This window comes from Prionailurus viverrinus, chromosome A1 (genome assembly GCF_022837055.1).
Source record: "Prionailurus viverrinus isolate Anna chromosome A1, UM_Priviv_1.0, whole genome shotgun sequence".
NCBI lineage: Eukaryota > Metazoa > Chordata > Mammalia > Carnivora > Felidae > Prionailurus > Prionailurus viverrinus.
The window spans coordinates 80,715,270-80,742,727 of record NC_062561.1 but is presented as its reverse complement, the minus strand read 5'-3'; the positions used below and the strand labels follow the sequence as shown (position 1 = coordinate 80,742,727).

Below are 27,458 nucleotides of genomic sequence, written 5' to 3'. Positions count from 1 at the left end.
CCCGGGCTCCGCTTCTGCGGCCGCGAGCCGCCCGAGCGACCCCCAGGCCGTGCCCCGCCCCAGCCCCGCCGGCGGGACCCGAGTCCGCCGTCCAGCGCGGCGGCCGAGGGCGGGGGCGCGGCCAAGGCGGGGGCGGGGTCAGGGGGCGGGGCCGGGAGGGGCGTGGACGTGACCAAGGGGGCTGTGACCACGGGGCGTGGCCTGGGGGCGTGGCCGGGGCGGGATCCGGGGCGACCCAGACGGGTTCGCACTGCAGCGGTCTGGAAGCCTCAGGTGGGCGCCGGGTTGCGTTCCCCGCTCCTGTCCGGGCTCGGACACGTGCCTCCTCTGTCGCCCTCCCAGGCGTCTGAGCGGGAGGACCCCGGCGGGTCTCCGCGAATTCGGGGTCCTCGCGAGCCCTGGTCCCCGCGAGTCCGGGTTCCCGCGAGTCCGGGTCCTCGCGAGTCCCGGGTCCTCGCGATCTGGGGGCGGCGGCCGGCTGCTCCAGCGGCTCCCGGGGCACACGGGCCGGACGGGCACGGAGAGCAGGAGACGGGGGCCTTCCTTCGGGAAGATGAGGAAGCCCGACGGGAAGATCGTGCTTTTGGGGGACATGAACGTGGGCAAGACGTCGCTGCTACAGAGGTACATGGAGCGGCGCTTCCCGGACACGGTCAGCACGGTGGGCGGTGCTTTCTACCTGAAGCAGTGGCGCTCCTACAACATCTCCATCTGGGACACGGCAGGTGAGGGTCGCCGGCACCCCCCCCCCCCCCCCCCCCCGGGGCCACTGTCTCGGGGCTCTGCGGAAGAGGTGTTTCCGGTAGGAGAGAAGCATCCCCCAGGACCGGGGTCTCCTAGGGCAGGAGTCCCCAGGGCAGGGTTCCAGTGCAGAGTCCCGCCTTGGCACGACATGTGACCCCATCTCGGGGGGTCAGACCCCTAGTCACAGTGCGAGGCCGCCCTTGGCCCCTCTCTGTCCCTACTTGGTCTGTTTTGCTGGCGGGGAAAATGCTCAGCCACTGGGTAGGTCTTAGGGACAATATAGGTGACTTAAAAGCACCCCGGGCTTCGAAGAGAGAAGCCCCTGTTGTCTCCTGAACCTATGGTGGCGTCTGGCTCCTGAGCCGCAGGGTCCTGTGCTAAGCCTGCTAATGGTAACAATGGTAACCAGGTTCTCATGAACGTGATCTCATGTGATATCCATAACAACCTTGAGGGCTGAGCAAAGCTGGTAAATTACCGCTTCTTTATAAAAGAGGAAGTTGAGCCACTGAGCATTCCCTGCAGGGTTTGGGGAGGGGGAGAGCAGGAAGCAGGCAGAGCTCAGGTCTCTCCTGGGAGTCCCGAGCACATCTGCATTTCCCACCATGGGAATCATCTGCTTGATATCAGTGCTTGGGATGAGCTGGTATCTCCCATGGGGGGGTTTGAGGTAGTGTTCTGTAGAAGCATTTTTAAGAGAAGTAATGAGTTATTTTTTAGTGCATGTAGCGTTTGTGATTTTTCCAAAGGAGGGATGGGGGTCTTGATTTAGGCTTTTAGTTTGTTAGCCCTGCAAAAGTTCACTGGCAATTATAGTTATTGCTATAGTGGCTATGGTATATATAATATATTGCTATAATAGCCATTACGATAGAATTTATCTCCTTCTCCATGAAAAGGAATCAAATGCTTGAAGTAGGTAAAGGAACTGTAAATAGGATGGCAAATTTTCAGGGAGCGCACCTTCTAGAAGCCTGAAACTTGGAGGTCTGACTTTTTTTTAGGCCAGCACTTGAAGAAGTGATCAGTATACCCTCAGCTCCTGTCTAGAAAACTTAACTTACTAGCTTGGGCGCACCGTTCTGCTAAGTGAACAAACTTAGAACTAGTTCTGTGTTTAAAATGGAATTCATGAAGTCTACCCATGTACATCTACCCTTCTCCCTCCATCCTGCGTTTTCTCTTTGAAATTTTTTTAATGTTTATTTTTGAGAGAGAGAGAGAGAGCGCGAGCATGAGGAGGGGAGGAGCAGAGAGAGAGGGAGACACAGAATCCGAGGCAAGCTCTCCGAGCTGTCAGCACAGAGCCCGACGCAGGGCTCGAACCCATGAACCGCGAGACCGTGACCTGAGCAGAAGTCAGAGGCTCAAATGACTGAGCCACCAGGCGCCCCTTCATCTGCAGTTGTTTCTTGTTGTTTCTTGTGTATTCTGGCGGTTAATGTCTGACTAATTGATTTGCAACTGTGCCGTGGGAACAGTCTCCCAGGTACGAATGTCCCGGTCCCTGCTCTTCTCCAGCTCCAGGCTGCAGGGAGGCTCCGAGGTCGTTTACCTAGGCTGACTTTCTAGCACTAAGCGCTGGTAGGGACAAAACACAAACTCTGGAAGTCAGATCAGATGAAAGTGACTTGTCTGTCTGGTGTGCCGCTGGCCCCTCAGATCCTTCAGCTGACTGGTCGTCGTTGGTGTACAAGAGGATAGCATGGGACTGGTGTTGCAGTCCCACACCGGGAAGCCCTGTAGCGGCTGCTGTCAGAGGCTGACCTTAACCGTGTGGTGTGGGGTCTCTGGGACGGGAGCTGACCTTTGGTGTCGAGCAGGCGTTCCTGGCGTCAAGGGTGTATGAAGTAGCAAAGTGATTTTGACTGGCCACTTTCTTCAGCGACCAGGACGTGATGCAGCCGGAATCTTGAATGCTGGGGGATTTTGTAAGACAGCAGATGTCACGTCCCAGACGTGCTGTCGGGCTCCCGGGGGCGGCGACTCATTTCCTGGCTGCCGCTTTCTTGTTCCTGGAACTCAGCGTGAGCTCGGTCAGCCTCCCGGGGCAGTGGGGGTGGCCGGGCCGCGTGTCCACATTGCTGCCCTGTGTCCACAGGCGTAGGGTGACCGAGGCTGGCGTTCAGCAGTGACACGGGCCATCTCTGTGCCTGGCACCCCAGCCACTGTGGGGTTTTGGGCAACTTGGAAGGAGATGCCCACATGAGTAGAGTCCAGGTACCTTTCCTTTATCTTTGTTGAATTCTGGAGGGGAGGCTACTTTCTTCCTCCTCTTGCCTTGTTCTTGAACTTTCTCTCCATTCCACAGATGTCGTTTGTTAAAGTTGTTCACTTTACTTTTTGTAACCAAGGCAGAGGATAAGGACCCACTGGAGGCTGGCTGAAGGGTGCCCTTGGTCACAGGAGGTGGGTGGGGTGGAAGTGTGGGGCGTGCGGGGTATCAGGACACCCGAGGGTAAGGCTGAGAGTTGAGCTCAGAGAATCTCACTCTCGTTCTTTCTTTTTAAAATTTTTTTTTTCAACGTTTATTTTATTTTTGGGACAGAGAGAGACAGAGCATGGACGGGGGAGGGGCAGAGAGAGAGGGAGACACAGAATCGGAAACAGGCTCCAGACTCTGAGCCATCAGCCCAGAGCCCGACGCGGGGCTCGAACTCCCGGACCGCGAGATCGTGACCTGGCTGAAGTTGGACGCTTAACCGACTGCGCCACCCAGGCGCCCCACTCTCGTTCTTTCTGACCGCGAAGCACCTGGCAGCTTGCAGCTGGAGAGGGGAGGGGAGATGCGCGAGGCTGGTGAATGGGTCATCTTACTCAGTGACACAAGAGGCCTTCGGAGAGGGAAAGATCACTTCCAGGTTAGGGACGGGGCAGTGGAGACCGTCCGGAGCTGAGAAGGGTCCAGACTTTGGTCCGGTCCAGGCGCCCTGCATGCATCGCCTTGGCCCTTCCTCACTCTGACGCTTGCCTAGTCGGGCAGACAGAGGTGAGGCTTTCACTGCGAAGGTTAGGTGAGTCCTGGGAGCAGAGGACGGTTGCCCGGAGACGAGAGGGGCCCCCGCAGAACCCGCCACCACTCTCCTCTCCGTCATTTCCTCATCAGTCTCCTGCCCCGTCTGAGCAGTCTGAAAAGACGTCGCCCATCATTCAGCAAATGTAAACCTGGCCCCTGCTACAGGCCTGGGGCCGCTGCTTCCGCGGGCCTTCAACCCCAGAGGGGCACAAGGAAATGAGTGGCATCATTTCACATCTGGTTATTGTCTAGAAGAAAACGCAAGATGGGGAAGCGACCGGTGTGCCCCAAATAAACTGCACCCACAGGGCCCGGGAAGGCTAGATGCCCCCTCATTTATTCCTCCCTCAAGGCTGTAGTCCCTGGAGGGGGGCCATGCGGCTCACTTTTGCACCCCCACCCTCTGTCCTGGGAAGACAGAGCACCAAGTCCCCTTTCCTCCACCTCCAGGGAGCAGCTCCCATTTCCATCTGAGCTCCCACTGCTCACACGCTTACCGTCCACGTTTCCTCCTGCTGGCTCGCGTGGCCTCCACAGATGACACGGGTGTTCTCTACCCTCCCTGCCTCTCCGAGGCCTCCCCAGCGGGGCTGGCAGTAGCCGTGTCCCTGCGGGTCTGTGCCAGGCGATGCGGGCTCTGCCGTCTTGACTTCTTCCAGCCTCTGCCGCTACCCAGATCCAGAGCCCCGCCAGCTTTGTCACAGCAGCCGCTTTGTCACGGCACCGAGTCTGCTCTAGGATTTTACTGCTGCTCCGACAATTGCCACCCACTTAGTGGCTTAGAGTACGCGGCTCAGAAGTCCTACCTGGGTCTCACCGGGCTGGAACCCAGCTGTCTGCAATCCGCGCTCCTCTCGGGAGGCCTTGGGGGAGGGTCTGTCCCCTCGCCCTTTTCCAGCTCCTGGAGCCTGCCCCCTCCCCCCCAAATTCCTCATCTTCCACTCCCAAGGCCAGTGGTGTCTGTCATCCTCGCTGGGACCCTGACTATCGTGCCCCCTCCCACATTTAAAGGACCCCTGTGATTTACCCTGGGTTCATCCAGCCAATCTCTCAGCTGGTTAGCAACATTGAGCAACCCCCCCCCCCCCCCCCCCCCCCCCCGCCGGCCATGTAACTGAACATAGTCACAGGCCCCAGGGGCTAGGACTTCTTTGCCGGGGAGGGAGGCTGTCATCCTCTGCCGGCCGCAGCCCCTGACCACATGTGTGATTTGGTGGCTCTCCTCTCTCTCCACCTCCTTTTCCTCATCTATAAATGGGGACAGTTGTAGCACCCGCCTAACGCGTTGTTAGGAATCAATAGGTTAATATTGGCAAAGTGCTTGAACGGCATCTGGAATGAGGAAGCACAGTGTTCGTGTTTAATGAGTAAACAGCCATCCAGTGCTGCGCGCTTCTGGCCGCGATTACCACCGGCAAGCATGTCACCGAGGGACAAGAGCGGCTTGAGTGGGCCCCCAGTAAATAATTCTGCACTAAATGGAGAGCTCAGAGAGACGGGGATTCCGAGCAGTTGGTGTTATGACGATAGCTTCATACTATATAGTGTGACTGCTTTGTTCTTTTTTTCTCTGGGTTTCCTTGGCTAATTGGGATCTTTCGTGGTTCCTGATAAATTTGAGTGTTTTTCCTACTTCTATAAAAAAATGTCATTGGAATCTTGACAGCGATAGCATTGAATCCAAAGGTGACTTTCGGTAATAGTGACATTTTAACAATATTAATTCTTCCAGCCCATGAACACAGAGTGCCTTTCCATTTATTTGTGTCTCCTTCAATTTCTTTCATCAATGTCTTGTAGTTTTCATCCCAGAGATCTTTCATGGCATTAAATTTCTTCCTAAGGATTTTATTGTTTTTTTTTTTTAAGTCTTTTTTTTTTTTTTTTTTTTTAAGGGGCACCTGGGTGGCTCAGTCAGTTCAGTGTCCAACTCTTGGTTTTGGCTCAGGTCGTGATCTCATGGTTCATGAGTTCAAGCCCCGAGTCAGGCTCTGTGCTGACAGTGATAGCTCACCCTCTATCTCTCTGCCCCTCCCCTACTCTCCCTCCCTCTATCTCTCTCAAAGTAGATAAACATAAAGAGAATAAAGTCTTTTTTCTTTAAGTTTTTATGCATTTTGAGAGAGAGAGAGAGATTGAGAGTGAGTGCATGTGCAAGCGGGAGAGGGACAGAGAGACGAAGAGAGAGAATCTCAAGCAGGCTCTATGCTGTCTGCACAGCCCAAACCCTGGGATCACGACCTGAGCCGAAATTAGGAGTCAGATGCTTAACTGACTGAGCCACCTGGCTGCCCCTATTTTATTGTTTTTGATGCTATTGTAAGTGGGATCAGTTTATTTCTTTTTCAGAAATTAGTCTATGGAAATGCTACTGATTTTTGTATGTTAATTTTGTGTATTGTATTCATTGACTGGATCTCACAGTTTTTCTGGTTGAGTCCTTAGGATTTTCTCTTTATAAAATTAAGTCACATGCAAACCGAGGCAATTTTACTTCTTTCTTCACCGTTCTGATACTTCCTATTTCTTTTTCTTGCCTGATTGCACTGGCTGGCACTTGCTGAACTGTGGTGAATAGGAGGGGTGAGAGTAGACAGCCTTGTCTTGTTCCTGATCTTAGAAAATAAGCTTTCAACCTGTCAGCGCAGAGCGTGATGTTAGCTGTGGGCTTGTTGTGGATGGCCTCTGGCATGTTGCGATGTGTTCTTTCTGTGCCTAATTTTGTTAATGATTTTTATCATGAATGAATGTTGAGTTTTGTCGAGTGCCTTTGCTACGTCTACGGAGATGATCATCTGATTCTTCTCTTTCATTTTATTAACAGGACATGTCCCATTGATTGGACCACCCTTGCATCCCAGGGTGGCAGTTGGTTTTAAGATCATTCCCTCGAGGGGCGCCTGGGTGGCTCAGTTGGCTAAGGGTCTGACTTTGGCTCAGGTCACGATCTCAAGGTTTGTGAGTTTGAGCCCTGCATCGGGCTCTTGGCTGTCAGTGCAGAGCCTGGAGCCTGCTTTGGATTCTGTCTCCCTCTCTCTCTCTCTCTTTGTCTCAAAAATAAATAAAAACATTAAAAATTTAAACAAAAAACATTAAAAAATTAAACAGCTAGTGATTTCTCTTTGTCTCAAAAATAAATAAAAACATTAAAAAAAAAAAAAAGAACTTTCTCTCGAATAGCTTCAGTGCAGCCCAGGAGAAGATGCTGCTGTCCTGGGTTATGAAGTCATGGTGCCTGTGACGTTAGCTCAGAGGTCCTGGCCGCCTGTGCAGAGCCCAGGGCCTCGGCCCGGTCTGAAGGATGGGGTGGCACACAGTGAGGATGCCAGGTGAGTGCGCCCTCCTTGAGGACTGTGAGCCCCCGTCATTTTCCTTCCACTCTGGGTAGAAGCCACGGCCCCCTACCCCCACATTTAGGCAGCTGCTCCTACATCCGGGGAACCGTGGCAGGGATGCTTGTCCCAAGTGAGGTGGGTTCAGGTTGGAAAAGATGGCGGTGCCGTGGATGAGCCCGAGGGTGGTCTCTGGGACAGGGACCGCACCGTTGCTCATCCTTGATACCTTGGACTGGCCTGTGAGGGCCATGTGGTTTGGACAGCCTCAAGGGATCGGTGCAGAGCAGGTGCACAGCCTGTGCAGAATGTGGAACCCACAGTGGAGGACTCAGATCTCAGCTGAATCTCTTACCGTATTCCCGCCTGCTGAGTGGTTTTGGTGGTCCTGATACCCTCTGCCCAACAATTGGTATTTGTGTGCCGGGACAGCATCTGGGGAGCTACATCCGCTTCCTGTGGATGAGCAGACCCACCGGGCCCTCCCTGGTCATCATGAATAAAGTTTTATTGGCACACAACATGCTCTCACACTGTCCCGGTAGAGCCCCGTTGTTGCAATAGACACCATGTGGCACCGAGAGACGAAAGTGCTTACCCCTCCTGCCCCCTCCTGCAGAAACTAGGCCGACCCCCGGTTTCGGTCACCTTGAGCGCAGACCGCTTCTCTAAAAGTCTTTTCTCTGGTTGCACAGACTCCCCACAGAGTCGCGCATTCCGCGGCGATTTAGGGAACCCTGATCAGTTCCACTCAAGCCGCGGCCGCGCTTCCCTGTGGGTCCTCTCGGGGCTAGATGGGGATGCGGGTGGGGTCGGAGGTCAGCTCCACGCGGGCCCCGACAAAAAATAGCTCTTGGAAAAATAACCTTAGTTTACATGCGAGATCCGGAAGTCACACCTGCAAAGCCTGTGTTGTGGGGGAGCCCGTATCTTTGGAGGTGGATCCACGTCTATACCGCTACCGTGCACTTTGAGTGGGCGCCCTCCGCGTGCACGGCCTCTTGCGCAGAATGCCTGTGTTTTCTCGATCAGAAACAGTGGCCTGAATATGAATGTGGGTACTAAGACAGGTGGAAGGGAGCCGACCCCGGGTTCAGCAGGGCAGACAAAGCGCCATTGTGCTGAGCGACTTCAGAGCACAAAGCGAGCCTGTGAGCAGTGCTCGCGCTGGGAGTCAGCCCAGAGTCCGCCTGGAGGGGGCGCCGAGGACTCTGGGGGCGGGAGAGGTATTTTCGGCTGGTTAGTGTGGTGTCCATTCAGGAGAATTTAACTAATTCAGGTCAACCATGCTCGTTAACTAAGCCTGATCGCATCGAGCGTCTCTGGAAGATAATTCCAGGCTTTATCATTTCAACTCGGACTTGCCTGCCCGCTTGCTTTGTCGAGACTTCACATAACTTCCCTTTCTGTGAAGAAGAAATCTTAACCACAGTTGCCCACATGTGTACAGACACACAAGTTTAAAGGGCCGTTCATTCTTAGAGGAATGGCTTCATCACCTGCTGACAGATTTTCCCGGTCCTGCTGTCCTGTGCCCGCTGGCCGAGGAAGATCCCAGCATTCATTTCTTAATTTTTTTAAATGTTTATTTATTTTTGAGTGAGAAACAGAGACAGAATGCAAGGAGGGCAGGGCAGAGAGAGAGACACGCAGACACACAGAATCGGAAGCAGGCTCCAGGCTCCGAGCTGTCAGCACAGAGCCCGACGCGGGGCTCGAACCCACGAACCGTGAGATCATGAGCTGAGCGGAAGTCAGATGCTTAACCAACTGAGCTACCCAGGCACCCCAACCAGCATTCATTTCAAAGGTGGAGAGAAGGCAGGCCAGCTCGGGATTTCTGGGTCCACAGAGTAACACAGTGGTAGGCTCCCTGGGTTCTCTTTTTGCCTCATTTATCCCAAACTTCGAGCTGAAGAAGCCAGCAACCCAGAAATGCCAAAGGGCACAGACAAAACAAAACAAAATTAAAAGCCTGTTCTTCCACCAAAGGATCAGCAAAGGGGTAGCCTGGTGAGGCAGACCTTTTCAACAATAACTGTGGTACTCCAGTCAAACACTCAGAAAAAACCGGGGCACCCCTGTCCCCATCATCAAGGTGGGAGCCGGGCTTACGTCCCCACCAGCTGCTGAGGAGCCCTCCCCGCCGTGTGCCGGTGGAGGCTGCATGGGGAGTCTGGACTTCTGCCTCCACCGGCCCCAGTCCCGGCCCCCCCCCGCCCCCCCCCCTGCCCCCCGGTCCCCCACTGCTGGGGTGAAGGATCCAGCTCAAACGGGAGATTTAAGTGAGACCCAGTATCTCGTAGCACAAGACGGAAATGTCCAGATTTCAATACAAGAGCCGCTCTTCGTACAAGCACCGGGAAGATCTGTAGCAGAGTCGAAAGCGACAATCGCTGGATGCCAGTCCAGAGCTCTCATAGATGGTGCAGTGACCGACAAGGACTTTAAGGCGGCCGTCCTAAGCATGCTTCGGGGAACAATCCGGAGCCCTTAAACCCAGGAAACAAAAACAGAGAGCCTCAGCAGAAACAGATTTAAAGGAGACCCAAATGGCAATTTCTGAACTGAAAAAAAAATGCGATAACCCAGATAAGAAGCTTAGTGGATGGACTCAGCAGCCCAGCGGAGGGGAGAGAAGAAGGAGCCGCGAGCTAGAAGACAGGGCAGTACACAGCACCCCAGCTGTACTACAGACAGCAGCTGGGGGAGGTGAGCAGAGCGTCAGGGACCCGAAGGCCTGGAGAGCCAACACTGTGCCGTCAGAGTTCTGGAAGGAGAGGAGGGGAGTGGGGCTGACAAGGGGCCACCAAGGGAAGAAATCTTGGAAGCAGCCGGAGGGGAAAACAAATCAGAGTGACAGCCGGTGTCACATCAGACACCATGGTGTCAGAAAGAGGTGGCTTCTGTTTTCAGGTGCTGAAAGTGAAGATGCAGAATATTGACACATAATTCTCGTCCGTCGTCAGTCCCAAACAGTGACTCTGGGAAGACGTGGTTCTTTAAAAAAAAAAAAAAAATTTATGTTTATGTTTTTTTTTTTTTTGAGAGAGTGTGAGCAGGAGAAGGATGGGGAGAGAGGGAGACAGAATCCAAAGCAGGCTCCAGGCTCCCAGCTGTCAGCACAGAGCCTGACGCAGGGCTCGAACTCACGAACCTTGAGATTGTGATCTGAGCCGAGTCGGATGCTTAACCGACTGAGCCACCCAGGCACCCTGGGAAGACTTAACTTCTGTTGCGTTTGCACCAACATTGACTTGGGACTTTTAACTTGTCCTGTTCTTTAAGTTATACCTATAAATGCTCTTTCATACTTAATATGCTATTTAGGCAAACCTGGGATGTTCCCGCCCCCTCCCCCCCTCCCATGAATTTTAAAAGCTTCTGGCTTTGTAGTTTAAACATTGGCAACAAATTTTGTATAGATAATAGCTTTGTTTTTTTGGCAAAATTGTCCTGGTTTTGTTTTATTTTTTAGTAAGGCTTATTTTTTTTTTAAAGTTTATTTACTTATTTTGAGAGAGGGAGAGAGATCAAGAGTGAGCAGCGGAGGGGCTCTGAGAGAGGGAGGGAGAGAGAGAATCCCAAGCAGGCTCTGCGTTGTCAGTGCAGAGCCCGACGTGGGGCTCGAACCTCCAAGCTGTGAGATTACGGCCTGAGCCCAGATCAAGAGTCGGACGCTTAAATGACTGAGCCACCCAGGCGCCCCTTTCCTGTATATTCTTCGGAAGTTCTTAATTTCATTAATTAATGGCCTTTACAGGCATCAAGAATCCATCCTGGGGTAGAGTAACAGTTACACCTCCTACAGGAAGCCTTTTTGTTCAGGTTATACCAGAAACACATGCCTGTATTTGAAAGTAAACATTCGGGAATAAAGAACAGATCGAATGGCATGATTTTGACACTGTGTTGGCCCATGAGCTACCCTGCAGTCCTTCAGGGAGGCACCATCACAGATTGTGGCCAAATAATAGCTGCTGCTTATGTAGCGCTTACTGTATACGCCAGGGCCGTTCCCAGCTCTGTGTGTGTAGCGCTTACTGTATATGCCAGGGCTGTTCCCAGCTCTGCGTGTGTAACACTTGCTGTATACGCCAGGGCCATTCCCAGTTCTGCGTGTGTAGCGCTTACTGTATACGCCAGGGCCATTCCCAGCTCTGCGTGTGTAGCGCTTGCTGTATATGCCAGGGCCATTCCCAGCTGTGTGTGTAGCACTTGCTGTATACACCAGGGCCATTCCCAGCTCTGTGTGTGTAGCGCTTACTGTATACGCCAGGGCCATTCCCATCTCTGTGTGTGTAATGCTTTCTGTGTACTCCAGGGCTGTTCCCAGCTCTGTGTGTGTAACGCTTGCTGTATACTCCAGGGCCGTTCCCAGCTCTGTGTGTAACGCTTACTGTATACGCCAGGGCCGTTCCCAGCTCTGTGTGTAGCGCTTACTGTATACGCCAGGGCCGTTCCCAGCTGTGTGTGTAACGCTTGCTGTATACGCCAGGGCCATTCCCAGCTCTGTGTGTGTAACGCTTGCTGTATACTCCAGGGCCATTCCCAGCTCTGTGTGTAACGCTTACTGTATACGCCAGGGCCGTTCCCAGCTCTGTGTGTAGCGCTTACTGTATACACCAGGGCCGTTCCCAGCTCTGTGTGTGTAGCGCTTACTGTATACACCAGGGCCGTTCCCAGCTGTGTGTGTAACGCTTGCTGTATACGCCAGGGCCATTCCCAGCTCTGTGTGTGTAACGCTTGCTGTATACACCAGGGCCGTTCCCAGCTCTGTGTGTGTGTTAACCACAGGGTCACAACCTGGGTCAGTCTACACAAAGCCCGGAAGTGGTTGGACCGGGCAAACTGCCCAGGGTTTCTGCAGTTGGTCACCCAGCCTTGTGTGTCCTTCACTGAAACGACATCTAGTCTAAAGGGACAGTGACCTCGTGAAGTGCTCTGTGCGAGGCGCAGTCTGTGCCTACACATGACGTGATGATGTGCCAGTGTGCCTGTGAATGTGGACGCGGTGTTGCACCCAGCAGTGGTAGGATAAACATATCTCTGGGGCCGCCGGGTAGGGGGGCGCTCAGTCAGTTAAGTGCCTGACTTCAGCTCAGGTCATGATCTCACGGTTCGTGGGTTCAGGCCCCATGGCGGGCTCTGTGCTGACAGCTCAGAGCCTGGTCTGCTTCTGATTCTGTCTCCCTCTTTCTCTGCCCCTCCCCCCACTCGTGCTCTGTCTCTCAACAATAAATAAACGTTAAAAAAAAAATTTCCAGCCTTTGGGCCATGGGTCTCAGGACGGGATTCATGCATCAGCAGGCCTGTCATCCACTCTTTCCCACGGGGAATCCCCTGAACCTCGTACACCTGTCTTCATGTCTGAGATGGCACTCTCATTTGTACTGAGCCGGTAGGGCAGTATAGCGTTCGACCTGTCCTTGAGACAGAGGTCCCGAATCTGTCACTCCCCTGACTCAGCGGTGCTGTTTCTGGGCAATCTTGTTCGAGAAGGGCCGGTGGGACGCCTGCTGGACACCGTGGACCCGTCAGCCTCTCTTGGTGACCGTCCAGGTCTCCATGTCTGGGTCCCAGAGCAGGACAAGCACGCCCTGTGGTTTGTGGCACTGAAGGTCATCCCGTCCTGTTGGCAAACTCCCTGGGTCCAGAAGAGCCTGTGTGCCGGGAAGCCACCCAGGGCCATGTCCCCGCACGTGTCAGTGCCTTGCTGTGCCCTCGCTGGAGGCGGAGTTTTTGCTCAGAAACAGAAGGCCGATGTGTGACCGCGCGTCTTGTGGAAAGCCATCGTCTTGTGGCGTTTCTTGGAGTGACGCGTCCCACCTGAACAGACTTAGCCGTGCCCACCTTTCCACGCACAGCTGCGCTGGCGGGCTCAGCAGATTTTTATTTATTTTTTAGCTGAATCAGTTGGGATGCTTTTTAATGAGGATTTGTCCTTTCCGTCTCTGAGTTTCAGTGACCTTGTCCTAAAATTGTGGTAGAGAACCTGGTTTACAGGGTTATGCTGAGGCTTAATGAGGATCGTGGATGGGAGGGGGGCACACGGTGGCTCCTTCCTTTCCCTGGTGCAGAGTAAGAATGCTCAGCCTGTGTAAAGGGGGCGGGGGGCAGGTGGCCAGATCTTTCCCTGCACCTTTCTAGTGGCTTTTCTCCGACAGGCTAAGGAATGACTTTTGGGATTACTGATGGGTGTGGTTTGAGTTGGACATTTAATTTTCATGTATTTTGCCATATGCTGACTTCCAGCTTCAGCTGAAGACCAGACTATCACTGTTTCCACGGAGTCAGATTATCCAATAGGAATAAAGAATTAAAAAAATGGTAACAATTTTGGCCAAAGTCCAGGTATGGTAATCATTAATTGCTTAAACGTGAAGAATGGTGGATGTAAAGAGGCCCTTTTCTTAACATTAAAGGGCGTATTTTATAGTCTCTTACTGGGCCCTTTGCACATATTGCTTTGTGCTTGTTCTTGGGGGGGGTGGTGGTGGTGAGGGTTTTGTTATCTCCCCGACTTGGCGCTGACTCTCAGTTCTGTGCTCGTCCGAGCTCGAGGAGTCCGGTGTGGCCACCGCCAAGCTCCCTCTCATTCTGTGTCTCAGGGTGAACCGTTGGTTGGTGTGAACCGTCCATTCACACACCCAGTCGACACTGCGCTCCTGCTCGGGGGCTAGCAGTGACCGTGGTGGTCTTTCCTCCTGGGAGCTGAGTCGTGGAGAGGGATGGTGGCTGACAACTTTGTGCTTGAAGGAAAGGGTGGGCTGGTGGAACGGCACTGATCGGCCCCGGTTTGGACTTGAGGGTGTGGTGGCTTGTTGTCCCCCGTGGAAAAGAGAGTTCTGCCTCCTTTGCACATTAACTGCCTCATCCTCTGTGTCTTTCTTTAACGTGCATCCTGTGTTACGCAGTGTTCCCATTGTGCGTCCTTACACGGCTGTCTTCTTGATGTCTTCAAGACCTCTGTTTGCCTCCCTCATTAAATGAACTAAATAACTAAGTAAAGAAATAAATAAAGATCCTGAATGTATATTTACTAAATTCAACGAACTAAATAAAGATCCCGAACATATATTGACTTTTTCTTTTTAAAAGTAAGTTCTAACGCCCAACGTGGGCCTGAACTCATGACCCTGAGGTCAAGAGTCGCATGCTCCACCAACTGAGCCAGCCAGGCACCCCTATATTTACTTGTCCCCCCAAATTTTTATTTAAATCCAAGTTAGTTAACATACCATGTAGTATTGGCTTCCGGAGGAGAACCCAGTGATCGTGTCTTACATATGACACCCAGTGCGCATGCCAGCAGGTGCCCTCCTCAGTGCCCATCACCCTTCTAGCCCATCCCCCACCCAGCTCCCTCCAGCAACCCTCAGTCTGTTCTCTGTGTTTAAGAGTCTCTTATGGTTCACCTCCCTTGCTCCCTGCTCCCCGCATATGTTCATCTGTTTTGTTTCTGTATTTACTTTTTTTTTTTTTTTATCTGTTTGGGAGTCATGATTTTGCCCTTCCCTGAAAATTGCCTTTTAACATGTTTCAGAGTAGAAATTGCTTAAAAAAGTGCTTGACCAAATATCCTAGTACTTTTCCTAACAGAATTTAGAGGCCTGCCCTTGCCGCTCAAACACTTACTGCCTGGCATTTTCGTACACAGACCATTCATTCTGCTGCTGGTGTTAGGAGCAGCTGACTTCTTGGGGGTCCTTGAGCAGCTGTGTGAGCGCTCTGGGCCTCTGCTTCCAGATCTGTGAAATGGGCACCCAGATAGTGAGGAGAACAAAGTGCCCGTGTGTGCATGTGTGGGTACATGCGTGTGAGTGCATGTAGGTGTACGTGTATGTGTGCATGCATGCGTGTATGCACGCATGTGTGTGCACGTGTGTGCGCGCACATGCTTGTGCGTGTGCACACATGTAGGTGTGCGTGTCTATGTGCATGCATGCGTGCATGTGTGTGCATGCACACGCATAAGTGTGTACACGTGCACATGTGCATGTATGTGCATGTGCGTGTGTGCAGGTAGGTGTACATGTGCACAAGGGCGTATAAACATGCATGTGCGTGTGTGCATGTAGGTGTACGTGTCTATGTGCATGCATGTGTGCATGTGTGCGTGCGTGCACACGCGTGTGTGCACGTGCATATGTGCATGTATGTGCATGTGTGCATGTAGGTGTACATGTGCACACATGTGTATATACATGCATGTGCATGCGTGCACGTGTGGGCGCATGTGCGTGCATGCATGTAGGTGTATGTGCATGTGTGTGCGTGTGCGCATATGCGTGTGTGCATATGTGCATGCCTGCGCGTGCACAAGATGTTCTGCCTGCACTTGGAGCAAATCTCAATCGAAGTTTGAACTGCTCTCACAGCAGTTCTCAGAGGGAGTGAGACTTGGTTAGCAGAATCAAGGACACTGGTGAGGACACTGAGGCCCCTGTGTCAATAATGGAGCACAGAGGAAGCAGTTCTCCTAAACCACGAGAAGCCAGACTGAGTGGAGGATGTTTTAAATGCTTCCTGAGTTTATATCATAACTAGAACTTATCTTTTTAAGTTTATTTATTTATTTTGAGAGAGTGTGTGTGCACACGAGCAGGGGGAGGGGCAGAGTGAGGAAAATCCCAAGCAGGCTCCTCGCTGTCAATACAGAGCCTGATGCAGGGCTCAAACCCACAACCGCGAGATCACGACTTGAGCCAAAATCAAGAGTCGGACTCTCAGCCAACCGGGCCTCCCTGGCACCCTCTATCCTAACTGGAACTCTTCTGCTGTGAGGATCTTGCGTTATGAGTAGCTGGGAACAGTGTGTGATTCACCTATCACAGGGCCTTGTGAAGTAGCAGTGTGGTCCCCTGCAATTGTACAGCGTCTGAGGACACTTTGTTCCCACTTTTCAAAGCGTGTTGACCTACTTGCTTAGCTCTGCACCTTTTCCACAGCAGCTGCGGAAGCACATTCCAAACCGAATTTTTTCTAATCTGATAAACTCTGGTTGGTTACCGTGTAGCCCAGGTCCCTGCTGCTCAAGAGTGAAGCTCTTGGTGAGTGGTGCCTTTCAGCTTTCCTGGGTTGAACCCCCTGCAGCCTTCTCCCCCCTCCCCCTGGGGAACTAGGACCCGGTGCAGAGTCTCAGGAGAAGGCACTGGAGGGGTGGAGTGTAGAAATGGCAAATGCAGGTTTGAGTTGCATCGTTGGGTTAAAACTGTATCTGGTCCTGGGTTGATGAGAGCTGCCCTGGATCCCTCAAGGCTTTACAGTCTTGCTTCCCAGAGGGAGGTCTGTGGGCTGGAAGAATCCAGCAGAATCCAGGCCCCACCGAACCTCTTGAATCAGAATCTGCATGTAAACCACATCACCAGGTGATTCTTGTTCCAGGTGGACAAGAATTACTTTGTGTTTGCTGCAGCTACTGCAGAAATGAGCTGTGAAGGTGCAGACAGGCAGGGATTTGGCCATTTGGGTTTTCCGGTGTTCTTAGTAGGTGCTTTGTTTTATGTACAGTTCTATGTCTCCATCTCTGTCATCTACCTATGCTCTTTCTACCTATCCTCTCTCTTTCTCTAAGTATACACAATTTTTCTTAAAACCTTTTTTTTTAATGTTTAGTTATTTTTGAAAGAGAAAGAGACAGAGCATGAGCAGGGGAGGGGCAGAGAGAGAGGGAGGCACAGAATCCAAAGCAGGCTCCAGGCTCTGAGATGTTAGCACAGAGTCTGACGCAGGGCTTGAACTCAACAAACCTTGAGATCATGACCTGAGCCGAAGTCGGACGCTTAACTGACTGAGCCACCCAGGTGCCCCAGACAATTTTTCTATTGTGGTAAAATACACAGAACAGAATTTATCACTTTAATCAAGTATATAGCTTGGTGGCACTGAGTACATTCCCATTGTTGTGCAGCCACCATCATCTCCAGAACGTTCTCCTCTTCCCGGCTGAAGCTCAGTACCCATTAAACACCAGCCCCAGGCCCCCTCCCTCTGGCCCTGGTGGCCCCCCTTCTGTGTTCTGTCTCTATGAATTTGACTGTTCTAAGTAATTATTTAGAAGTTTTACGTTTATGTACACTATAATATTCTATTTAAATATTAAATGAGCTCCAACAAAATATTTCAATGTGATTGATTTCAAAGGGCTTTTGCACCGTTCCATGGGTGAAATAATTTCCAGGAACTCCCAGGTTGACCTGCCATCCGCAGAAGGCATTTCTGGTTTACGGTATCTGTCAATGAATAATGTACTTTCCAGGGACTTCTGTGAGAACATACCCAATCTGTTGAGCAAGAGATAGCTAGACGTTGTAAACATCTAGCTGTAAACATCTATCTGGATTCCTTAGAATTGCTCAGAAAAGGTTTAATGTGCTTCCCTCGGGATGGAATTAACAGAAAAGCAATTGTTCTCTGCTGTGTATTTCTCAGAGGACTTTATATTACGGAGAAGAATAAAACGTTGTTCTGGATCGCAGAGCTGTTAGACATAACTGGGGTATTTACTGAATGGGCTACTCTAGATAAGAGGCTATTCTAGATAACTTGATATTTCGAGAAAGCTCTCTATAAAGTTAAAGAGTTTTCTTCATACGCTGTTTGCAGTTGAGTCTCGACTTTGAAACAAGTTAAAACTTGCTTTAAAAAATCTGAAATAAGGGCGCCTGGGTGGCTCAGTCGGTTGAGCGTCCGACTTCAGCACAGGTCATGATCTCGCGGTCCGTGAGTTTGAGCCCCGTGTCGGGCTCTGTGCTGACAGCTCGAAGCCTGGAGCCTGTTTCAGATTCTGTATCTCCCTCTCTTTCTGACCCTCCCCCATTCATGCTCTGTCTCTCTCTGTCTCAAAAATAAAATGTTAAAAAATAATTTTTAAAAATCTGAAACGATTTTAGTCCCCTGCTTTAATAAGTAGAGAATTTAGCAAATAATTGAATTTTTCTTTCTTTTTTTTTTTTAAAAAAAAATTTTTTTTTTAACGTTTATTTATTTTTGAGACAGGGAGAGACAGAGCATGAACAGGGAGGGTCAGAGAGAGGGAGACACAGAATATGAAGCAGGCTCCAGGCCCTGAGCTGTCAGCACAGAGCCCGACGTGGGGCTAGAACTCACGGACCGCGAGATCATGACCTGAGCCGAAGTCGGCCGCCTAACCGACTGAGCCACCCAGGCGCCCCAATAATTGAATTTTTCTTTGTTAATCTCACTCTAAGAGTTAATTATCACAGGACAATAGAATATCTGTTGGAGGTAAAAGAGATTGGATTAAATATGTTGGTATGTGAGAGGTTTTTATTAAAAGCTAAATCTGTTACGTAAGTGTATTTTCTTTGGAATTGCCTCTTTCGTAATATTAGATTGCTAAAGATCATATCTTTATTTGAATTACTTGGTTTTATTTGCTGAATTATTTTTAGTACACTCCTGTCGGAGGAGAGTGAGGCAATTTGAGAATTAAGCTCTAGTTATTATTATATAACCTTAGTAGTTATTTCAGAAAGCCCAGTTGGTGAGTCACAGACAGAGGATTAATTTAGGTGCAATTAATTATTTGGTTCACTTGGGCATATGACACGTTCGCTGTTTTTGGTTGAGTCTTCAAATTATCAAACAGAAACAACAGAAATGACACGCGTGCGTGTTTGGGTAAAAGCACAACGTGTGTAAAGAAATTCATTTTTCTGAAACACCCTTCCTGTGCCCCATATGTTGTTATTCTATTAGTTGGAAATCATCGTGGGTTTGGACAAGAGGAAAACGCCTCCTGTAACAGGCTCGGGTCTTTGTCTTTAAAATGTTATTTAATCCCCTCTTTTGTTGGTGTAATTTATTACTTGGTGTTGGGCTTTTAATTCTTCCTCCTGGCAGAAAAAAACCCCCATTAATATGGAGTGGGCTTTTTTTCCTTTTAAATTCCTACTCTTTGATGTCCAGCTGATGGCTATTGGCTCAGGTCTTTCCCTGCAGTTTCTGGGAGGTTCTGTGAGCAGACGTGTGAGCGAGACCGGGCTTCGCCCTGCCCGTGGAAGGGCCTGGACGCACAGTGCACGGTGGTCCCGTCTGTCTGAGAACGGCAGACGGTTCATTCCCACCCGTCCACACTGCCGCCTGGCTGGGAGGGAGCGTCTGTCCCCCAGGGAAGCCAGTTCTTCAGATGCGGTGTTTCACTTTTTGTGCTTACCTGGCCTCTTTGGGGCTGCTCGCTTTCTGATAAGAGGATGACAGAAATCAACCCGTTTCTTCTAGATTTTGAAACACTGGCATTCTTTTCTCGAACCCTGAGCCTCTCCCTGAGCCATGCTCGTGTAGGATTTGGAGCTGGCTCCTGGGAGCGGGGCCTCTGGACCCTGATGGCCGTGGCCCCTGCCCGCGTGCGGTGCCCGAAAGGTGACCGAGCGTGTGCGGGCTGTGTGCAGTGCCCACAGAGGTAGGTGCCGTGACAGTGTTGCTGCTGGGGGTTAATACCCCGTGTTGTCGCATAAGGGCCCGAAGAACACGCGGCCAAAGCAGCCCCCCACTCAAGGGGTCTCCGTCCCCTGACCTGACCCGCTTTGGATGGGTCACCTGTGCTTCTGACGACAGGTGTCAGGACCGCTTCCCTCGTGGTGCCTCCGGGTGGATAATCGTTAGTGTCTCGGCGGTTACCCCCTCTTCTTTCTCGAGTTTCTCTAGCAAGACGGGCAGCCGGACCGGGGTGCACGCTCCTTCTCCGGTCGATCAGATCAGAGGCCCGAGGTCCTTCCCAGAGCAGCGTCCGGTCGGGCTCAGCTGCGGGACGTGTTTTCAGGAAGCCGGCAGATTTGCTGACCTTGCTGGGGACACTGCGTGTGCATGGGCTGGGGCACGTGCGGTCACTGCCGTCGGAGCCCTCCCGTCCACTTCTCTGCCGTGGGCCACTGCAGGGCACAGATGCCCAGTTTTTCTCCTGTGCATGGAGGGGGCGGGAGAGGCCCCCGCACGTGGGTGTGCTTTGGTTCCGTCTGTGACTCCTGGCCTCTGTGAGAGGCGAGGCCTCGGCCCGTGGCCCCGTGGCCTCCGTGGACCGAGTCCTGTGGCTGCCACACGCCGGGCAGCTTGCAATTCCCGGTTGCATCCCCGTCCCGGATGAAGGTGTTCTGGATCCCGACTTTGGAAACCCTGTCTGTCTTTCCCGTGTTTACTGTTCGGGTGTTGAAACCCAGGCAGGGAGGCTGGTGTGTTTGTGGGTGTGCGCTCTGTCTCACAGGCAGCACAGGGGCTCCCCTGCTGGGTCTACGTGTAGCGAGGGAGGCGGTGGGGCCCAGGAGTGGGGCAGACCGTCCTCAGCGAAGAGGCGAGCCGTTTGGGTCACGGCGACCCTCACCACTGCTGGAAACCCCTTTCAGGACACTTCCCCTTTTCCTGTGGACAAGCGGCCAGTGAGCTGAGAGAATTCCTTTTTACTTTTTTAAGTTTATCTATTTATTTTGAGAGAGAGACAGAGCGAGCAAGGGAGGGGCAGAGAGAGGGAGAGAGAGAATCCCAAAGAGGCTCCATGCTGTCCGCGCAGAGCCTGTTGTGGGGACTGATCCCACGAACCGTGAGATCATGGCCTCAGCCGAAATCCAGAGTCAGATGCTTCACCGACTGAGCCACCCGGGAGCCCCCAAATTCCTTTTTCTCCAGGAACTCTCGGTCTTTGCTCTTAGGCCTTCAACTGATTGGGTAAGGCCCACCCAAGTCATGGAAGGCGATCTACTTAAAGTCAGTTGATTGCAGATCTCAAAAAATACCTTCATGGCAACATGTACACTGACATTGGACCATGTAACTGGACAGCACGGCCTGTGGCCAAGGTAACCACACATAGGTATTGCGGGGGTGGCAGACTGGAGCCTCTGTGTGGACAGTGGGTCCCTGGATGAAGTGTCCTTGGGTCTTTGGTGCGCATATATTGTAGAGGCAGCTGTGCCCGGCGCTGGCCTCAGACGGCCAGGCCCTCTTCTCAGCCCGGGAGGACACGTGCTTCCTTTTTCTCATTGCACCAGAAGAGCTTTAAACGTCTGTGCTTTTGTGAACATTCCTGGGGGTAGCTGTTTCTACGGGCCATTCTCCAACCACGCTCACGATCCATTCAGGACAAATAAACTAAAAAAAAAAAAAAAAAAAAGAAAAAAGAAACAGCTTTCTGATTCTCACATGTTAGTGACTGGCTTTTACTTGACTGTCACCTCTGGCTGCACGTCACATGTGCCAGGGAGCTTCTGACAGGATATTGGTACCAATCCCCCTGTCACATCCTGTTTTATGGGCTCTGGGGTGAGGGGCCCGAGCATCACTATCATTTTGGAATTAATGAAGCAGTACATGCACATGTTTCAAACGTGCAGCCCGTGTCGCAGCGTGATTTCTGACGGCCACACCATGCGTTCAGTTGCTTCCGAGACCGTGTTCAGGGTAAAGGGGGCGGGTGGTCACCTGGCCCGAGGACGGCTGCAAATAAAAGCGAAAGCAATGGAGCAGTTTGTGTCCTGTGGTCCAGAGGCTGCCTGGGACTCCCGCGGGCCGCTCGCCGACTTGTGTCCCCGGGGCTGCAGCTGGGTGGAAAAGCTCCACTGATCCCACGCGGCAGCTACGGGACGAGGCGCCCCAGAACGGGAGAAGGCCATCTCTGAAAGTAAGGCTGGTCAGTAAGACAGGGTAGGGGACTGGTCGGCCGCCAGAGTGGCCAACAGGCCCCGGAGACAGTCTGTAGACGTGCTGATGAAGAGACCAGGATGCGGGGGCCTGGGAAGGTGTTTATCCTTGGGTGGGCAGGGCTCTGACCCTCCGTCTATTTAAGCAGCACCGACGCGGGGCTTGGCGGGAGCAGGTGCACGTCTAGGTGGTTCCTGTCCCGGTTATGTCCTCTTGCACGGCCGCCCGCTGGCGGGACTGTCCGCGTTCCAGCGATCGGAACGGAGGCCCAGCTACTTGCCCAGGGTCACACTGTGGGGCTGTGAGTGCGGATAGTCTGTGCTTGGAGCCAGGCTCTCCCACGGCTGGTTAGACCACAGACTGCCTGGTACCTGGGCTCCCGGCTCCTGCGTGCGTGGGCCCCTTGCTGTGCTCTCTGGTCTCAGTTTCTCCCTCTGTAAAATGGGGGGAGGGGGAGGCCCTCTTTGTGCGGTTGCTGGGAGGACCTCGTGGCTGTGTCCACCATCCCCATGCCGACCCTGCTTTCTCCCGGTCACTGCCCCTCCCCCTCTCCCCTGCCCCCAGGTCCTGGCTGCCACCGACCCCTACTTGGAGTCCACCAACCGGTATTTGTCCCGTGACTGGCTTGTGGCCCTTCTGTGTTCCCTGCAGCATTATTCGCAGTTCCTAAGGAATGGAAACACCCCAAATGTCCTTTGACAGATGAATGCATAAAGAACACGTGTCTGTGCGTACAATGGAAGATTATTCAGCCTTAAAAAAGAAAGGGTCTGCATTATGTGAGTATGTGGGCGAACGGGAGTGATTTGCTTCACGGACAAGCCAGGATTCCTGGACAATCACACGCGCTCCCGGCCCCCAGCCCCTGCGGACCCCCACGGCAGGGGCAGCCCTGGATGCTTCCTGGAGGCGTAGGAAGCTGGGCCCCTCCCCGGCCTCCTGCCTCCAGCTCGCTGGCAGGCGGTCTGGCGGGGCCACTCCAAGCCTGGCAGCCTGGCTTCCCACCTGGCCTGCGGTTTGGCCCTCGCTGACCCGCACCCCCCTTGACTGGCACAGGTCAGCCGCTTCCCAGGCGTCCCCAGAATCGGGCCACAGGGCTGTTAGTTCCTCAGTGTGAGCCAAATAGAGGAAACTCCTGGAATTCCCAGAGCCTCGGCTGTGGAGCTGGCGTAGGGACGCAGGCTGGGGCAAGTGGGTGAGAGAGAGAGAGAGGGAGAGAGAGAGAGAGAGAGAGACACCCTCCTGGTGGCCACGGGAGGGGAGCTTGTGCCCTGCTGGGTCCCGCCGCCCACGTAGGCCTGGAGCAGGTGTTTCCCATGTGTTAACGGGAGCCTGACCTCACAGCCCAGCTGCGTTCACAGACCTGCAGAAAACTTACAAGGTCTGGAGTTCAAACTCACAGAGCCAGTTCTCAAAGGCCGAGTCTTAGGGAGCCACCCCTTTATCGTTGCTGTGTCTGGATGCCGGAAATGCCGGGGCTCCCGCTGGCCCTGGGCCAGGGCTAAATTCAGAACCTCTGTTCCCGGTGCGACTACCCCGTGCCCGTGTGGGCACCGCACTCTTGTGACCGCCTACCCGCCGCGGATTGTGTCTAAGCCAGAATGTAAGGATTTCGGGTGCAGAAACCGCTCACTCGAAAATTCTTTGGGTGCCAGGCCGCCACACTCTGTCTGCGTTGGCTCCTGGGCGAGCGGTTGGGTGATCGGAATAGCAGCTCTGGTCTCCTCTCCTTTCAGGCTAGCGTTTGGGATTCTTCCATTCTTACTTCCTTCGTTACTCTGAGATTTTTCTTGGTGTGTCAGTATTATTTACTTTTTTAGTTTTTTAAAGGCAAATCAGACATTTTTGTCTGGAAAGGAAAAGTATTTTCGGCATGGGCTCAAACACAGTTGCCCTTTTGTCCCCAGTGAAGTGCGTAACAGACGGACAGACGGTCCCCCCGGGATAACTGGAATGCCCTTTCACTCTCCCCTCATCGGCCTTGTGGGCTCTGGCATGTGGGGCTGGTCACCTCTCCTGTTGGAAGATCTCACGATGCCCGGATCGTTCTAGATGATTAGTGTCTGAAAGGAGAGTCCTAGTCAGTGGTGGTGGTGGGGAAGCGTTTCTTTCTTTTCTTCTTTGTTTATGCATTTTTGAAAATGTTTGATTTTTGAGAGAGAGAGACAGCGTGCGAGCAGGGGAGGGGCAGAGAGACAGGGAGACACAGAATCCAAAGCAGGCTCCAGGCTCTGAGCTGTCAGCACAGGGCTTGAACTGTCGGGGCTTGAACTCACGAACCATGAGATCATGAACTGAAGTCAGACGCTTAGTCGACTGAGCCAGCCAGGTGCCCCCCCTCTTTTTTTTTTTTAATTTTTCTTAGTGTTTCTTTATTTTTGAGAGACAGAGACAGCATGAGTGGGAGAGGGCAGAGAGAGAGAGAGGGAGACCCAGAATATGAAGCAGCCTCCAGGCTCCGAGCTGTCAGCCCAGAGCCTGACTCGGGGCTTGAACTCACAGACCACGAGATCATGACCTGAGCTGAAGTCGGACGCTCAACCAACAGCCACCCAGGCGCCCCTCTCTTTTCTTTTTAACTAATGCCTGCTGTTCCCAGTTTTAAAGTTGGTTTTTAAAGACTTCTTGACCATCGTCTCCCAGGGTGGGTCCAGAAAGCGATGGGAGAGCACAGCTGAGTTTCTGCCTGTTGGCACGGGGCGTCGTTTCACGGCAACTTGTGATGAGACGATCTGTGTCAGGGCTACGTCGTGCTGATGCTCACGGGCAGGAAGGCTGTTCTGTGGGTGCTGGATTCCAGAGCACACACCGCTGGTCAGCAGGCGGCCCTGGGAAACTTGCTTTCTGGCACATCACTTTGACCTTCAGCATCTCTGCAGGGCGGGACACGTCCCTCCAGCCCCTGCCCGACCGGGCCTGGGCGGCACCTTCTCTGCCCCTCCCCCTCCGGATCATTTTGGGGGGACATGTGGGGCCTTGCTGGACAAGAGGGGAGCCCTGGCTTTGGGTCTGGCTCTGTGCGAGGGGAAGTCAGCTGTCAGGTGTAGGTTCACGCCGTCTTTCTCAGCAGGCTGCTCTCCACCCAGAACTTAAAGTGAGGCAGTCAAGGCCATTTCAGAATAACTGGGGATTGGGGTGGCAATTGGTTGTGTTTCTTTGGTCATTTAGCTGAATGAAAACAGTGGTTTATTGGCAGAGGACATGTGCTTTATGTGAATATACGTGTGTAGATAACAACCTGCCTTCAGCCCATGCTCCTGAGACCCCCCGGGCCAAAAGTTCTTCCTTTCTTTTTTGTCAGGGATCCCTTCCTACCAGGTAGTGTGAGCCCATGACCCTTTCTCTGAATACTGGATTTAAATGCATGCAGGGGCGCCTGGGGGGCTCGCTTTCGATCTAACTCAGGTCCTGATCTCACAGCTCGCGGGATTGAGCCCCGCCTCGGGCTCTGCACTGACAGTGTGGAGCCTGCTTGGGATTCTCAATCTCTCTCCCTCTCTCTCTGCCCCTCCCCTGCTCATGCTGTGTCTGTCTGTCTCAAAATAAACAAACTTAAAAAAAAAATGCATGCAGTAAAATTCAAAGCTTCCTTTGCAGACCAGGCTTCCTGTAACAGCAGGTCCAACAGCTGTCGTTCCAGAGCAGGGGGTGGTGCCCCCGGGTCCCTGAGGGCCTGGACACTCACTTCTTTTTATTTTATTTTTTAGTGTGTGTTTATTTATTTATTTATTTATTTTTCAACGTTTATTTATTTTTGGGACAGAGACAGAGCATGAATGGGGGAGGGGCAGAGAGAGAGGGAGACACAGAATCGGAAACAGGCTCCAAGCTCTGAGCCATCAGCCCAGAGCCTGACGCGGGGCTCAAACTCACGGACCGCGAGATCGTGACCTGGCTGAAGTTGGACACTTAACCGACTGCACCACCCAGGTGCCCCGGTGTTTATTTATTTTTGACAGAGAGAGAGAGAGAGAGACAGAGCATGAGCAGGGGAGGGGCAGAGAGAGAGGGAGACACAGAATCCGAGGCAGGCTCCAGGCTCTGTGCCATCAGCACAGAGCCCGAGGCAGGGCTCGAACTCACGAATCGCGAGATCCTGACCTGAGCCGAGGTCGCATGCTCAACCGACTGAGCCACCCGGGCGCCCTTAGGGATGCTCACTTCTTTGTGCATGCCAGTGTCTCGATCAGGCCCAGCTCCAGCCGCACCTGCATTCGGGGTATGGCTCCATCGTCCCTCTGGGGTTGCCGACCTCGGACGAGAGATAACCTGCATGTCTCTTTTCCTCTTCCGGCCAGGGCGGGAGCAGTTCCACGGCCTGGGTTCCATGTACTGCCGGGGAGCGACCGCGGTCATCCTCATCTACGACGTCAACCACCCGCAGAGTCTGCTGGAGCTGGAGGACAGGTTCCTGGGCCTGACGGACACAGCCAGCACTGACTGCCTCTTTGCCATCGTGGGGAACAAGGTGGACCTCGTCGAGGAGCCGGCTGCAGAGGACCAGCAGAAGGACGGGCGGGGCCCTGGGGTGGCTGGGCGTGGCGGTGGAGCGCCCAAAGCGCCCAAGCAGGTGCAGCCAGAGGACGCGGCGGCGTTGTATAGAAAGATCCTGAAGTACAAGATGCTGGACGAGAAGGATGTGCCGGCCGCTGAGCAGATGTGCTTTGAGACCAGTGCGAAAACCGGGCACAACGTGGACCTGCTGTTTGAAACCTTGTTCGACCTGGTGGTGCCTGTGATCTCGAGGCAGAGAGCCCAGGGGCCGCCGCAGACCGTGGACATCACCAGTTATAAGACGCCCGGACAGACCCCATCTGGGTGCTGTGCCTGATGCATGGGGGCGCCGAGCCCCGGGGTACACGATCGGCCAGGGGATGACCAGCGCGGTCGGAGGGCGGGTGGAGAGCCCAGCGTGTTCCTTAGTGGGACCGCACACCAGGAGGAGGTCCCGGGGCCAACGCCAGCTGGTGGTTTTGCGGCCGCTGGGAACGGTCCCTCGGTCTGTGTCACTGTGCCGGGAGGTGGGGGGACAAGCGAATCCCCTGCAGAAACCACCCTTCTGAGCTGAGATGCCCAGAGACCGGTTGCCTCTTCCCTAACAACCCGGCCTTGCCGGAGGCCGTGGCCGGGCTTTGGAGGGCACCCGGCGTGGCCCCCGCACCACTCTTATGTTGTTCTCAGACATCGGTGCCTCCTGGGTCCTACCATTTGGTACTTGTGTCCTGAGGTATCACGATGATTCTGGACATGTTAGCTTCTACGCAATCAGGAGTCCCTGCTTCGACGTGGGTGCAGCTGTATGAGTGCGCGTATTATTAAAAAGGATTATAGGAAGACCCTTGGTGTGGAGTCTGTGTTGATTTAGACTTTATTTTCACTGCTGGTGGACCCCTTGCCGGGCTCCTGGGAGGTGGCTGTGAGCTTAAGGTACTTGTCTTTCAGGGCGCCTGGGTGGCTTAGTCGGTTAACCGTCTGACTTGACTTCGGCTCGGGTCATGATCTCATGATTCGTGGGTTCAAACCCGGAGTCGGGCTCTATGCTGGTGACGCGGAGCCTGCTTGCGATTTTCTCTCTCTCTGTCTCTCCCTTTCTCAAAATAAATAAATAAACTTAAAAAAACAATGGGAGTATCTCAGCCAGCTGGGGCCACTTGTCGCAGACCCTTAACCTCTCGCAGCCGTGGGGGCTGGATGCCAGAGGTCCGGGGGGG

The 27,458-nt window shown here is 53.1% G+C and overlaps 1 protein-coding gene across 3 annotated transcripts; it reads left to right on the top strand.

Annotated features, from left to right (window-relative positions):
• The first annotated feature begins 232 nt into the window (after positions 1-232).
• RAB20 (RAB20, member RAS oncogene family) lies at positions 233-27,083 on the top strand. Of its 3 annotated transcripts, none has more exons than XM_047852762.1 (3): positions 596-725; positions 22,399-22,526; positions 26,046-27,083. In XM_047852762.1, exons 2-3 carry the CDS (start codon positions 22,454-22,456, stop codon positions 26,576-26,578), a joined length of 606 nt encoding a protein of 201 aa, XP_047708718.1. In that variant the 5' UTR covers positions 596-725; positions 22,399-22,453; the 3' UTR covers positions 26,579-27,083. The 3 variants fall into 3 exon arrangements, with proteins under 3 accessions (XP_047708698.1, XP_047708718.1, XP_047708707.1); XM_047852751.1 differs by lacking the exon at positions 596-725 and adding an exon at positions 20,706-20,906; XM_047852742.1 differs by lacking the exon at positions 22,399-22,526 and having other exon boundaries at positions 233-725.
• The last annotated feature ends 375 nt before the right edge of the window (positions 27,084-27,458 follow it).